Below are 15,019 nucleotides of genomic sequence, written 5' to 3' on the forward strand. Positions count from 1 at the left end.
CTTCCAGTAATATTGAAATTCAACATTCTCCTCCCTCCTCCCCCCGGAAAAAAAAAGTCATTGAGACTGTAGAACAATCTGTGGAAGTGCCTTTGCTTAGCACTTTTAAAACTACACTCCAAAAACATTTGATGAAATACTGCTGAGAAGTGTCTTGCATTCCTGGGGTTACACTGAAGCAGTACTGCCTAAAACATTTCTCATATTTCCCTGTTTTCTTATTAATAATTAAAAATTGGAAAATACCTGTTTTCAGAGGGGAACCTATAACCTCCCCAAATTTGCCTTCTTTCAGGTTCAAATTTTTTGTATTTGTTTGAATTTTTTTAAATGACATCTCATTTATCTGTCAAAGGAAAAAATATTTTTAAATTACCTGGCAAAGGCAAACCAAAAATGGGTTTGGGACCTGAAATGAAGAATTGAACCTAAGAGATATTTATAAATACCGTCTCCTCAGGCAAAGGCCTGTGTAAATAGTTGGGAGTAAGACTTGGTGCTGAAGGTCAGCAGGCTTGGGCTCTGTCAGACCAGCAAAGGAAGTGAGTCTGAGTTGAGGACCTTATGTTAAAAACACCTTCCTTTCAGATATTCAGAGACAGAGAATGTGTCAGAATTCATAAGCTGCTTTCTGTTCACAACACATAAAGTTTCAGTAATGATCATAAATATTTGGGAAAGATACAGGTCCAAAATCAACCCTTACCCAGATTTCCCAAACTTTCTGGCCTCCCTATTAGCTTTATGAAAAGTCAAATCAGAACACCAACAGTTGTTTGAGTATTCAAAATCCACATCTGATTTTTAAGGACACAGATCCAAATAAGAATTTAATGCAAAATGAGGCTGATTATGGATTTATACAGAAATTCTAATGCTGAAACAGGTGAAACATGGCCTGTTCACCTGCTTTTCCCTTACAGATTTTTATGACAATTTATGACTGCAAGAAAATTTTGACTGGGTGCCTGCTGACTCAAACTGCTGATTTTCACACACAGCTTTACTCAAAAGCATCAAGAGGAATAGATCATATTTTGGGTTTAAAATGAAATTTTGCTCTTAAACATTATTTTGTAATAATGTAACTGTGGGGTTCCATGGTTGTCTCAATGACTTCCAGATCACGTGAGCTCAGTTTGCATGTCAAAATAGGCATTTTATTTCTGATTGCCAAAATTGCAAATTTAGCCTGGGATCTGAGATCCAAGCTGGATTCTTTCTGGCTCATTTATTGGCAGTAACAAGGATTATACAATAACAGTAATGTTGCAATTACAATAGTAAATCTATGCAATTACAATAGTAAATAGATGATGGAGTGGCCAGAATAACGTCCAGTTTTCTTGCCTTTAGCTAGGTTGGCTTTATGAAGAAAAATAGCACAAACTTCTATTATGGTTTGAAGTCGATGGGATTTTTTGTCAGTGGAGAATCAAATGCAATTCAGACACACAGGGACATAAATTGGTTCAGTAAGTCAGTCACTTTTCAGAACACCGCTGCTTAGTTTTGTTAGTTTTCTTCTCTTTTTTGCATTTTTTTTTTTTGTTTGTTTGGCTCAACATAGACTAGTGAGTCAGGCCTGTTTGGAACATTTTTAAGTGAAGTGACAAGGCAAAGATCTCTTTTTCTCCCTCATAATTATCCTTCCCAAGAATGGGCTTGTACATCCATTTTAAACATGCCGCTGGCATGTAGTGCCTTTTGTAGGATTTTGATACACAGTTCAGAAGTTACCTTCATGAGAAAAGAGAGCAGCAGTTTTCCGTGGCTCTATGTTGAATACTCCTAGCTGCAAAAGAAGTGAGTAGTGACCTTTGCTCTCATCTGAACAGGGAGTATTCTGGCATGGAGCTGAGTTTTCCTACTGCTCTTCAGAACTGTAAATAATGTTAATACACCCTGAATTCAGTGCATGCAGCACTTTACATTACTATTGTGTATCTTAAAATAAACAACATTGCAAGCTGTTTATTTTGGTGTTACTATGTATGCATTTTTTAAACAGTGGTTACTTAAACAAATGTCTCTGTTCCCACAGCACTTAAAAGCTGCTGTTTGCTCATTGTGGTTTTTGGGTTTTGTCACTTTTGTTTTGATTATATCTGAAAATCACACTCAAGGATACAGAAGACAGGAGTAAGTTGTACTTGATCCAAACAAATGCTTCATGTCACAGCTTTTTCTTTATGCCAGCTTTTCCCATGTTACTAACAGTAATAATAATTATGGATTAGATCAAACTTAAAGATCACAAGAATTCCAGATTTGATCAAATCGTCCTCAAATGCCTTTTGAGAGCTAGTTGGTCCATGTATTTATCATGAGAATTTGATCCAGAGATAGCAAAATTGTTTTAATAACATTAGTACAGATTATTTACTTATTGGTCAGCAAAGCAAAAGGTGCAGAGGTTGAAAATCTGGGGAAGTGAGGGTTTTCTCTTCTCCTCCCTTCCTCCCCCATCACTCTTCATTTGCCCATGCTAGAATCCTCAAGTGCCAGCATCCTGTATGCAAAATTTTGCAGTTGAAAATGATCAGAGATTGATGGCAAAGCCATTACCTAAGACATTACCCTTTTTGAACCATACTGCCTCAGCTTTGCCGCCCTTTGTACGCTCTCAGGGAAATCAAAGGATACTTGGTCCATAGCAATTCTGCTGGAGGCCTGTGTGCTCCACGTTGTCTTTTCATTTCTAGCAGTGAGCTTTCAGTGATGGCTCTATTTTTTGCTACGCCGTGTACACTATTCAGAGATCTGGATGAATGTGGCTAAATCCCAGTAAAAGGGTTCGGAAGGAACTCCTTACTCCTCCCTTTGCTCACCCACCCCGCTCTGTAATAAGGGAACCTTCCTTAGAATAGTAGTTTGGTACTGTGTGATTGTGGTAGTTGAGACGTGCTCTATTCCACTTCATGAGTCTTTCCTAGGCCATCTTCAAATTGCTGGGGAAGAAAAATATTTATTTGAGTGTGGGGAATTGCGTCTGGCCTGCTTTAAGGATCTAAAAAGCCAGAGGCTTTCTCTGTGTGAGTATTACTGCAATGTAGGGAACACTGAGGATGGCACAGTGAGGCTACCACCACCTATTTCTCAGCTGACAACCATGGTTGGTTGTTGGGGTGGACTGTTGTTAAAAATGGGCTGTCATCCTAGCACCTTCTGTCACTCGGAAATAAGGGGAAGACTGTGGCTGTGCAGCCATGAAAGTGCTGGGGTGGTTCCTGTTTGGAAAGGGTTTAACAAGAGTGCTCCAGCAAGCCTGGGAGTCAGCACTAAATCATATTAGGTACTAAACTAGTCCCTAGCCAGCTCCTAGATCAGAAAGCCACAGGCAGAAGCTTTTCATTTCCTCGTGCTTGGGCACAGCTGAGAACTGAGTCCAACTTACTCATTTGTAGAACTTGTAAAGGCTGGCTGTCTTTTTGCAACAGAAAGTAATCCCTTCACTCAACTGCTAATTGCCCCATGATTTTAATCAAGCAAGATGCTTAGATAAGGAAATTTAGTATTTGAGAAAAATTGTGAGTGCAGTTCTTTTCCAACTTCTTGTGTTGACTGTAAACCAGTTTGTCCTCTTTAATTATGGTCTTCAAAGATAAACAGGTTGAAGGGAGTGCTGCAGTCTTTGGCACAAATACAGCATATTTCAGTGCCTGGTTCAGCAAGTTGTGTGTTTTTGAGAAAGAAATTATGTAGTTGCTTGTATTTTTTAATGCAGTTAAGATTTATTATTTTTTGTTTATTGCTTAGCAGGTGTTGATTTTCAGTATGCTGCATGCACTTCTTTACCTCTGGACTCAGGTACACTCTATAACCCCTGATCTCTCGCTAGAACTATGTGACAATTAAGGATGAGAGGAGCATTAGATAAAAACAACTGGCCAACAACAGCACACTTTGATTATCAGTACGCGTTCTGTCATTCTAACTCCTAAGGGATGACAGTATAAAATACCAGTGTTCCCCAACCTTCCTATTCACTCCTAACCTTTTCATCTAATTTACAGAGCTATTCCCTGTGTTGTGTTCTTTTCTCTTCACTTGCTGATTATTTTTCCCATAATCAACCCTACCACAAGTCTCCCCAGTCTTACTCTTCTGCTTCTCTCACTGAGATAGGGCTAAAGCTGCTGCAATGCTACTTCTAATGTATACCTTGAAAAAAGTATGTTGCAAATATTTTCTCCAGTGAAAATACTGTGCCAGTGCTCTAATTGAGATCACTAACATCATTTACCTCTGTAGACAAATGCTCTCCCTCTTATTTCTAAGTGACAGAAGATGGTAGAAGGGTAAGCATTTTTAAATGCCATTAACAGAAATGAAAACCACTTATCAGCAGAAAAGTTTTGTGAGAAAGAACAGTTAATATTAATAAACAGTTAATATTAAAAAAGCATTTTAAAAGATGTTTTTATCATATTTTTTTGACAAAACAAGATCTGCTCTATTGGGCCAGACCAACGGTCCATTTAGTCCAGCATCATGTCTCTGATGAGAGACAGTGGTTGGTGGTGATGGGGCTAAGAAATGAAGCAAGCATAGGATGATCCTGGATGCCCCGGTACATCATCCTAGCTTCCAGCAGGCAGAAGTTTAAAGGCTTCCTGAGCCGAAAGCTTACATCCAGACCATAACGTTCAAGAGCCATTGAGGGATCTACACTTTTTTGGGGACCTGTTATTGCCCAAGCCATATGCTCATGAGCTGCAACATGTTAATTTTGGGTTATTTGGATCTCTGGGGACATTTGTAAGAATATTTTCTGATATGGAATGGGATATTGAATAACCTTCAAATCTCTTAACGTGTGGCCCTAAGTTCCTACACTGTAATAAAAAAAAAGAAGAAAGAGCAAGCATATCAGTTAATACTCCGTTTAAAATTAAAACTGATTTCTTTCATGTATCAACAGGAAAAAATTAGCAGCCCTATAGTTTTCTTCGAAATTTTGATGACCTTTTCTTCGTTACCCGGATTATATCACTAAAATCAGTCCAGATCCTTTCGGTATCCCATTCTCCATCACTCTGACTCTATTCTTCACATGATTGGCTCCGGCAAAATAAAATACTGATCAGTCCATGCATTTGGTAGTGTTCTTTTAAATAAATATCCCCACTACGTTCTGGTTGAAAGCAGTTACATAGTTTTGACATAACCTAATCATGCGCAAAGCTGAGCCTTTGGTAGCTGGTTCTTGCAGACAATTTTTTTTTTCTTCTTCCCATGGCCCCTTTAGAGCTGCTGGAGGGTGTTGTTGAGAAGTTGCTACCGTTGATACAGTTGCTATTAATCACAGTCTGCCATGTTGTGACGCAGGTTCTAATAACATCCCATTGAGCTGCTGTTGTATGCTGGAGGCTTACCAACAGCACTGGGCCTTTGATATTCATTTCACACCAGGGTAAAGAAAATGTAGTTTTTAAAAAAGCTGCAAATAGGCAAAGAACAAAAAAGGGGGAAAACATAGCAAAATCAAAAACAGACATGCTCGCTTTCTGTGTGCTGCTTCATTTGCCATGGGAGCAGCAAAGCTATAAATCTCTGCTGTGTTGTTTGAAAATTGAACATGAGGCTGCTAAATTTATCATTCATTCTTTGTTGTTTCTGGGTAGTAGCTGCCTGACTTGGCTGACTTTGGTTTCTGTCCCCTCCTCAATAACAATTTTTGTTGTCGTTTTTGTTTCAATACGTGACACACACAAATCAAAATTTTACTGGATCAAAGAATATTGGAGGATTTAGTAAAGTGCTCGTAAAGGGGAGGAGGAACAAATTTGCTGCATGTTACACATCATGCTTCCTTGGCAACTGATTCCCTCACATTCATAATTACAGGAACATAATTTTTATAAAGCAGCATGGGCAGGGGGAGGGAGAGAGAACACATCCTTTGGTTAAAGGCATTTGGAATTTTAAAAAATTGGGAGTCTTTGAAAAGAAAAAAAAAGTTCACCCGTATGCTCTGTAAAGATTAAACCTGGAACCTGATAGAACTGCACAATCACCTTCTTTTGTTAGCACTTCTTGTCCATGTTGAACTGCGAAGAAAAAAAGGTGGAAAGCAAGCCTGCTACAGATGTGACTAGCTATGAATATTCATGAATACCATTGCTCCTCCTTTTCTACTGGCATCCAAGCCAGTCTGATCTCTCTCTCTCTCTCTCTCTTTTTTCCCTCTTCTCCTTTCCATTCGCTTTCCTTCCTTGAGACTGAACAAGACTGCAGTTTTATTTCAGTAACAGCCTAGCATGATACAGTTATCAGTGGCCTCAGAAGCCTTTTATTTCCATAAAAAAAAAACAAAGGGAAAAAGAAAAAAATTGTAATTATCCACAGTTTTATGAATCCACCTCCCCTTAATGTTCATTATTTAAACCAGCAGCAATTACAAGTTCAAAGGGGTTTAGAGGGCCAGCAACCCGCATAATCACTGCCAAATTAAGCGGGACTCATTCGTCACAGAAGAGTACACTCTGAGCAGTGACTCATGCATGCAGTGACAGGCACTGATTTACATAAAGACGAAATCTGTGCCCTCTAGGGCTGAGCGTTACTTTATCTCAGTGGCCCTGTGATATATGCATTTTCTTTTGGTGTTAGGAAGGTTCAGAGACTGATGCTGTCTAATACATGGTATTTTATTCTCCCTAGCACTACTACTGCTGCCACTAATTTGTGTGTATGTGTGTTTAACTAACAATAATCCAAACTTCAAGGTGTGTGAGTGTTTAAAAAGCAAAGTTTCAGCCAGAAAAATCTCTTTTCTAATCTGTTTTGACTCTTCTGGACCTTTTGAATTCCTTTTTTTTATTATAATCAGTTTGCAGATAGAACAGTCATTCTTGAAATGACTTTGATCCCCCCCCCCCGTTTAATCAAATAAAAATTTTTTAAGGAATTGTAAATACATGTACAGTATCAGAGGACTGAGGATGGACGTATCATTTCATCCATAGTTTGCTAACTGTCTCAAGATATTTTAAGTCAGCACACTCCCTCCTGACAGAGACATTCTATGGGGTCTGGAAGGGCTGCGTCCTTCCAGCCCATCCCATACCTCATGTAGCAAAAGAGAAAAATTCTGTTTGTTAGAACAGTTTCCTTACTTTTCCCATGCTATTCCCTGCTCTGCCTTTTTGATTCTAAACTCTTGAAAGATACTTTTATATTCAACTTTGAGACCAAATTCTACTCAGTTCAGATACCTACACCCACTGTAGATACTGTGGTTAATCATGTAAGCAAGGTGAATAGCTCTTGACCCTTGATGTAGAAAATGAATCAAGGCTGGGAGTAGCTATACTCCTATACAACAGTGAAACTGGAAAAGTAGCTTTTGTGTAATCATTACTTCCCTTTAGCTATGTTAGTTGCAACTCTCTCCTCCTTCCCAGCAGGGCTGTGGAATAAGTACTACATACAGTAGTTTGAAAAGGTACCTAACTCTCCTCTGTTAGGGAAGACTCATCAAACTTTGTTTAGGGATGCACCCACTACCAATTTTGAGAGAATTCCTTAACATACACAGACATTTTATCTAAATACAGAGTTAGATACTCGGCTGTCCTTACGTCACAGCAGACTAACCACAAAACATCTGGCTATGGCACCTTGACACAAAGGCTGTTTTCTATACCAGCCTTGTTGTAGATTAGAGGTAACTGGAGGTGTCAAAAAGCAACAGTGGTCTGATCAGACCTTCCTTTTTCTTTGACATGCCACTGCATGGGGACTATGGTGTAGATCTAGCATTGCTGGCTCTCCTCCAGTTGAATAAGTCTGTCTGCTTTCTGGTCCCATTAGACCATCTTAGGGGTGAGGAAGAGTAGGACTATAACAGAGAGGCTGGCACAAGTATTCTGTATGTGAACGCACAAGCTCATTTTTTACACTGTCACATGCATATGAAGGAGATTCATGTTGCATGTGCAAATCACAGAGGAAAATGGGATTTGCATATGTCATTGCACTGCCTGTGCAAGTGACTGTGTGCAGCTCTTATGTCCTCCACAATACTATGTTCTCTGATAGAGGCTGAGAAAGAATTTGACTCATTTAGATAAATGGCATATAAACTTAAAACAAAGCCTACTTGCAGCATTTTTTATATCCCTATTGAATTTTCACTATACTGTATGTCCTGTGAGGGCACTGAGGATCTCATGGGTACAGTTTAAGTACTATTTTTAGGTAATAGTGCATATTATTGTAAAAATTGTTTTTATGACTGGTAAATAAAAATTGTACACTGAGTCTGATAAGGATCATTTTACCATTGTAAAATCAGAATAAATGCAAAATGGGTGAAATGGGGATTATAACATGGACTAACTGTTTGGGTTTTTTTTTGCGATAGTCTGTAGAGGAAAGTGGAGTGAAGGTCATATGTGATGACAGCAGATTTGTGTGGATGGCCTTTTTAGGTTTATTCTGTTATGTATTATAGAGTTCAAGAATCACAGAAGTTTATGCTAAGATAAATATTTATAATATTACATTAAAAAAACCCTCTTATTTCTTCCTTATTCTTTTTTTTAATCAAATGTCTGAAAGATGTTATGTTATGATGTGAAGTTGGGAAATTCTTTAAAATCATAATAATTTTTCAAAAAATCTAGAAATTAATGTAATGATCAGTGATGGAGAGATGTGACAATGAAAGCTTGTTTGTTATATGGTACTCCCTTCCACTTTACTGAAACAAAACATGTTAATACACAGAACTTGGCCTCTAGAAGTGTCTCTCTTTGGATATTTCTGGCTTCCCATGTGTTGTCTTTAAATTTCCATTTGTTTATCAAGGTTTTTTTACAGAAAATTGAACCTTGCTGAAGTGTTTTGAGAAGTTATGTCCCTACGACAGAGTTGTCAGAAAGGAGTTGCAAAGCCTTCACCCACCTAATTTCTCACAGTTTGGTATTTTAGCTTTAACTCAACTTCATCAGTAGTTTAAGTTAAGATGTCGAGTTTTGTTGGCCTGGCTTTTAAGAACTTAAACTACTGCAGTAGGATTCGTCAGAGGTCATTTGTCAAAGTTGTAAGAGCTTTTTGTGATTCTTTTAAAGTGAAAGGGAGTAGCGTAAGCTTGATTTTGGCTGGTTTTATAGAATAGCATGTTGGCATGCATGGAATTGGGACATTGGAGCTGTCTCCTCCACGTCTACCTCATTTTAAAATCTAAACGAATAACCTTAAACTGGAGGGTTTTAGGAATTGCAAGATATTGGGACTCGGGACTGTTTGCAGCATTGATCAGTGCTCCTGGACTTGAAGGAATGGAAAACGATGAAAAGAAAATGGCTTTTCAATTTTAGATCCATTTACGGAAGCTCTGTAGCTATGGAATATGACTTTTTTACCAGTTGACAGTAGAACTGCTGTATTTGTTAAGCATGTATCAATGTCCACTCCAACACTGAGAAATCTAGGCCATGTGGACAATGCAGTCTCCAGTAGGTGTAGTGCTCTCTGTAATTTTCTGTGAAAATCTTTGGAAAATTTGGGCATCCATGCTTTCAGCCCTACAAACTGCTTCACTGTGATGCAGCTGATATAGTGAGCACATGTAAATGCTTAATATGACAGGCATCTTATTCTCTTTCACTCCTTTTCTTGTGCATCAGCTTTCGGATTTTATTTATTTTGAATTTTATTTTAATATGGATATAGTCTGTTGGGGAAGGTTGAGAGACATGGTTGCTTTAATGATCAAATTCTATTTCTCTTTGGTCCAGCTTGTATAAAATCTTGAGGCAGTATAGAACTAAAGTACCCATCAATGTTCCTTTTATTGGACATACTTCATATATTGTGATGAGATTATATGCATCCACATAGGTTGTTAGGAAAAACTTAACAGGCCACTGATGTGCAGTGAAGGAGAGTTAATTGTGTAGATGCCCCAAGACTATACCAATGATCAGAGAACACTGTAGTGGTCATATGAATCTGTCTTGAATAAAAATTACTAAACAGGTTTTCAGCCAATAGCCTAAGGTAAGATCCTAGTGTTAATAAATATGTGCAGATGAATGAGATCTTTGCTGTCTTTATCATTTATGAATCTTGGTGGTGTAGATATAGGGATGGACATCTAGGGAAGATGAAAAATTATGTTGGCATATGTTTTGCCATACCATTAATTACATATCATGTCTATTAATGCAGAAGTGTCCAGAAGCATAACTGACCCTCCTTTTGTCCCAGGGGAATGAGGTTTCTTTCACCTCCCCTAGCATGCCACCACTGCACACCACATTAGCCAGATTCCCTTCCTCTCCCTGCAAACTTCAAATCTGTTGTGAAGCCACCATGTCTGGTGCTGTCTCCAAATCCTAGCGAAGAATCGGTGTCCTTGGCCTGTGTGCACTGTGCACAGGAAAATGTGAGGAGACGGTCTTCACAGAATCACAGAATCTCTGAGGTTGGAAGGGACCTCTACAGATCATCTAGTCCAACCCCCCTGCTCAAGCAGGGTCACCTAGAGCACGTTGCACAGGATCGCGTCCAGGCGGGTTTTGAATATCTCCAGAGAAGGAGACTCCACAACCTCTCTGGGCAACCTGTTCCAGTGCTCTGTCACCCTCACAGTGAAAAAGTATTTCCTCATGTTCAGATGGAATTGTCTGTGTTTCAGTTTGTGCCCATTGCCTCGCATCCTGTTGCAGTGCACCACTGAAAAGAGTCTGGTCCCATCCTCTTGACACCTTCCCTTCAGATACTTGTACACATTGATAAGATCTCCTCTCAGCCTTCTCTTCTCCAGGCTAAACAGGCCCAGCTCTCTCAGCCTTTCCTCATAAGAGAGATGCTCCAGTCCCCTAATCATCTTTGTAACCCTTCACTGGACTTGCTCCAGTAGTGCCACATCCCTCCTGTACTGGGGAGCCCAGAACTGGACGCAGTACTCCAGATGTGGCCTCAGCAGGGCTGAGTAGAGGGGGAGAATCACCTCCCTCGACCTGCTGGCAACACTCTTCCTGATGCACCCCAGGATACCATTGGCCTTCTTGGCCACAAGGGCACATTGCTGCCTCATGGTTAACTTGGTGTCCACCAGCACTCCCAGCTCCTTCTCGGCAGAGCTGCTTTCCAGCAGGTCAACCCCCAACCTGCACTGGCGCATGGGGTTATTCCTCCCCAGGTGCAGGACCCTGCGCTTGCCTTTGTTGAACTTCATGAGGTTCCTCTCCGCCCACCTCTCCAGCCTGCCCAGGTCTCTCTGAATGGCAGCACAGCCCTCCGGTGTATCGGCCACTCCTCCCAGTTTTGTATCATCAGCAAACTTGGAGGCTGAGGGTGCACTCTGTCCCTTCATCCAGGTCATTGATGAAGAAGTTGAACAAGACTGGACCCAGGACTGACCCCTGGGGGACACCGCTAGCTACAGGCCTCCAACTAGACTCTGCACCGCTGATCACAACCCTCTGAGCTCTGCCATTCAGCCAGTTCTCAATCCACCTCACTGTCCACTCATCCAGCCCACACTTCCTGAGCTTGTCTATGAGGATGTTATGGGAGACAGTGTCAGCTGGTGGAAATGACAGAGCTCTGCTGAAATCTAGTTTTGCCAGTATGCACTTACCAAGTATTTATGGCACATGTAATGTTGTGTAGACACTTAAGAGCACTGACTTTTTATGCTGGCAAGTTAGGACTAGGCCCCTAGTTCTACACAGTACACTGAAATTCATGAACTGCTTTTTCTGCATGCCACAGAAAGCACATTTAAAGTGTTGACTTCCATCTTTACTGGATTTAACTCTGAGGGAATCAGTGTCTGCAGTGGCTAGACAGCAATACTGCTTTCTTCAGTGGCTACATAAACATTCACAGATGCCAGTACAAAATTTTTGAATGCACTCTTCAAATCTGCTTCAAACTTACCCTTAAAAGAAAGTGGGCCCCATGCTGGCACAGTGCAATGATCACTGTCTTGTGGACAATTAGCACTAAGGTTTGTAAAGACCCCTGAACTGGGCATACACGTGTCAGGATACGTCCAGGACACTTATTTGCTCCATTGATCTCTGGTTGAACTTAGTAAGAGTCTATTACCAGCCACTGGATTTAGAGCAGCTTTGAGAGTGCTCTGATTTATCCTGGAGGGGCTGTTGTAGCCTTGGACAGTTCCTGGAATCAGGGAACTACAAAATAAGCTAACAGTCACCTCATCTTCACCACACTCACCTTGAGAACAATTTTTGGAAGCATTTTTTCTGAAATGGAAACCCTTTGATTTCCACTGACACTGAGAGATGCTTAGGTGACATCTCCAGAAACCAACCCTGTGAAACAATTTGGGGTTTTGTTTTTTGGTTCATATCCAACATCCAGAAAACATGAGAATTAAAAAAATTCTGTACTGTCTAAAAAGAAAGAACATAATGCCTTTACAAATGTTAATCCTTATAATGTTATTTTGCAGTTATATGGTTTTTAAAATACCCAAACCATCAGAAGTTTTTTTGGAATCAATATCTGTAATTCTTGTGCTAAATAAGCTAAAATAATTTTGATAATTTTCCAGCAAATGGCAAACTTTGTCTTTTAACAGCTAAAAACTTCAAGAAATACTTAAAATTACTTTTGACAGTATGTTAGCATGAGTGAAAGACTTTATCTAAGGATCCCACTCAACTTTCTGAAGCACTTAAAATATTACCAGAAAATTGATTCTGTGGCTTATTATAGAAATAAGTAGGTATGTGAATAAACTTCTTGATAAAAAAGAATACTATAGAAAAGAGTTCAAACATGATTATTAATTTTTCTGATCTTTCTGTCTGCGTTTCCAAAAACAAAGTTCAGCCTTAGGATATTAAGGTCAGTGATCATTCCTATATTCAGTAATCCCTAACTTTCTTGGTTATTGATTGTAAAACAGCTAGATTGTAATTGTCATGTGAAAATCTGAGAGAGAGGAGGTCCAGCAATAGTCTGGCTTCACTGCTATATGTAGCATCAGTTAATCACTAGCGATTCTCTAACTTTTTTGATAGTGACTACACTTTCAGTTGGTCTTCTTGTCTCATGACCTTACTTCCGGTTGCAAACCCCATTTCTGCAGTTGAGTTTCCACTAGGTTCATGACCTCCACTCATAAGTGCCATGACCTGAATTGGGGTCATGACCCCTTGGTTGGGAGCCACTGTCTTACATGCTTGTGCTCGACCACTTTGGGATATGAATTCAGTTTAATTTGCTTTGTAAATGCTTAAAAAGAGAAGCATCACCTTTGTTTACCCAAGTTGTTTAAAATATAATTTCTAGGCGGATGGACATAAAATTGACAATAAAATAATTAAAGAAATGAAATATTTTTCTTTATTTTGAGGAAATTGTCCCTTTTTAGTGTTCTTTCCATAGACTATTCTGATACTGATTCATAGCTGTATAAATGATAAGAGTATTTTTCTATGTGTGTAGCTTAAAGGACTGCTGTTAAATGTAAGGTATTAGAAATAGCTCCATGTGTACTGTTAAAGAAACTATATATCTGATAAATCCAAATCCCTAAATACAGTGTATTGATAACAGATGCTGGCAGTTTGCCCATGCACCTTGCTTAAATTATTTGAAGGAAGAATGTTCAGTCATAAAATCATTAAGGTTCATTGTGTAATGAGAGGTACTTTAAGGCTGAGGTCTCCAGGCTAAGGATATGACCGGGTGGGACTGGTCCAAGATCTTCAGAGACAGTATAATGTAAGGTGTTGCCATACTGATGAAACATCTGGGATCCATACCAAAAAAGCCAGCTGCTCAATCAACATAACAGCACTTCACATGCATCGTTGGTTGAGTGCTTTTTCCTAAACTGAAACATTAAAGTGTTTTTTTTCCTTTTAGCCTAAGCTAGAAGGCAACAAACTCAAGTATCTGTGCAGATACTACAAAAGTATAAATGAAAAGGACTAAGATTGGTGTATGAGCCATAGGGGAAAAAGGCGGGGCAGTGCTTATGCTGAAGTTTCATGTAGCTGGATCTTTTTCTTTCACCAGAATTGCTTTGATTTGCATTCCTCAGAGCAGTTTAAAAGTTGTTTAGCACTTTGGGAGTTTCTATTCACTTCCTAATAGGATGGAACAAAGTCAGACCTGCGGAAACGAGGAAACTACGTGTGCAATTGGCAGGGATTTCAGAATAGGTGTGTCCATTGGTTCACAGGCTGAGCTTGACCTGATATAGTCACACATGTGTGATTCATTAATGGTAATGGGGAGTTTACTAGTATGACCCCTCATGCATATCTCATACAAATAAAATATGTTGTGGGGTCTTTTTTCCTCTTTTGACATGATTTATGCACTTAGGACTCAATCCAAGTCCCAAGGAAGCTAATGTAAAGTCTCCTTTGAGAATTGGAGCCAATAAACATAGTCACAAGCTTTCAGTATGGAGAGGGAAGGTTTAGGTTTTGGCAGCTTTTTTGGTTTAACAGATAAATGTTTTAATTAAATTGCCCTTGGAGATTGTCAGAGATGCCTAAAGACTGACATCCTCTCTGCTTAAACACCAACAGAGACATTCAAAGGAAAGAGGGATCCAAGCCTTTCCACAGGGTGTAGCATCAAACCTGTCTTGCAAGTTGCTCAGTTGAGATTTTGCTTGGCTCTTTTGGCTGAGACAGCGAGCAAATGTGTCAGCTGGAGTCCAGCTGGGTACGTGAGGCAAACTTTTATGAGCAGGGCCCAAGTTTTCAAAAGAGCTCAGTGAATTTGATGAGCACTGTTGAAAAGTCACTTCCTGATATTACGAACGGTTCTAAACCTGGTCACAAAAGCACATTTGAAATTATTTTCACATAGGTCACTAAGCAGCCACTGAATGATAGCTTTACTGACTTGATTCAGATTCAAATCAGTGTCAGAGAAGAAATGCAAGAAAATAAAGACTGGGCATGTTGTGCAGCATGGCCTCAGAAGTCTTTTGACAGCTTTATAAAATGGCACCATTTTCAAATATTTAAATTGTAAGTAAATTGGGAAGCTCTTTTTGATG

At 39.5% G+C, this 15,019-nt stretch overlaps 1 protein-coding gene across 2 annotated transcripts in view; it reads left to right on the top strand.

Moving 5' to 3' along the window:
- MEIS2 (Meis homeobox 2) overlaps positions 1–15,019 on the top strand; it is a 172,178-nt gene that overhangs the window by 63,910 nt on the left and 93,249 nt on the right. The window contains exon 9 of one of the 2 annotated variants that reach the window (XM_067296650.1): positions 4,925–5,075. The exons of the other annotated variant lie outside the window; for it this stretch is intronic. Coding sequence (XP_067152751.1) covers positions 4,925–4,999 — 75 coding nt within the window. The 3' untranslated portion in view covers positions 5,000–5,075. Of the gene's footprint in view, positions 1–4,924; positions 5,076–15,019 lie in introns of those variants that run through there. 2 annotated transcript variants of the gene reach the window in all.

Source organism: Apteryx mantelli, chromosome 4, assembly GCF_036417845.1.
Source record: "Apteryx mantelli isolate bAptMan1 chromosome 4, bAptMan1.hap1, whole genome shotgun sequence".
In the NCBI taxonomy this organism is placed as follows: Eukaryota; Metazoa; Chordata; class Aves; order Apterygiformes; family Apterygidae; genus Apteryx; species Apteryx mantelli.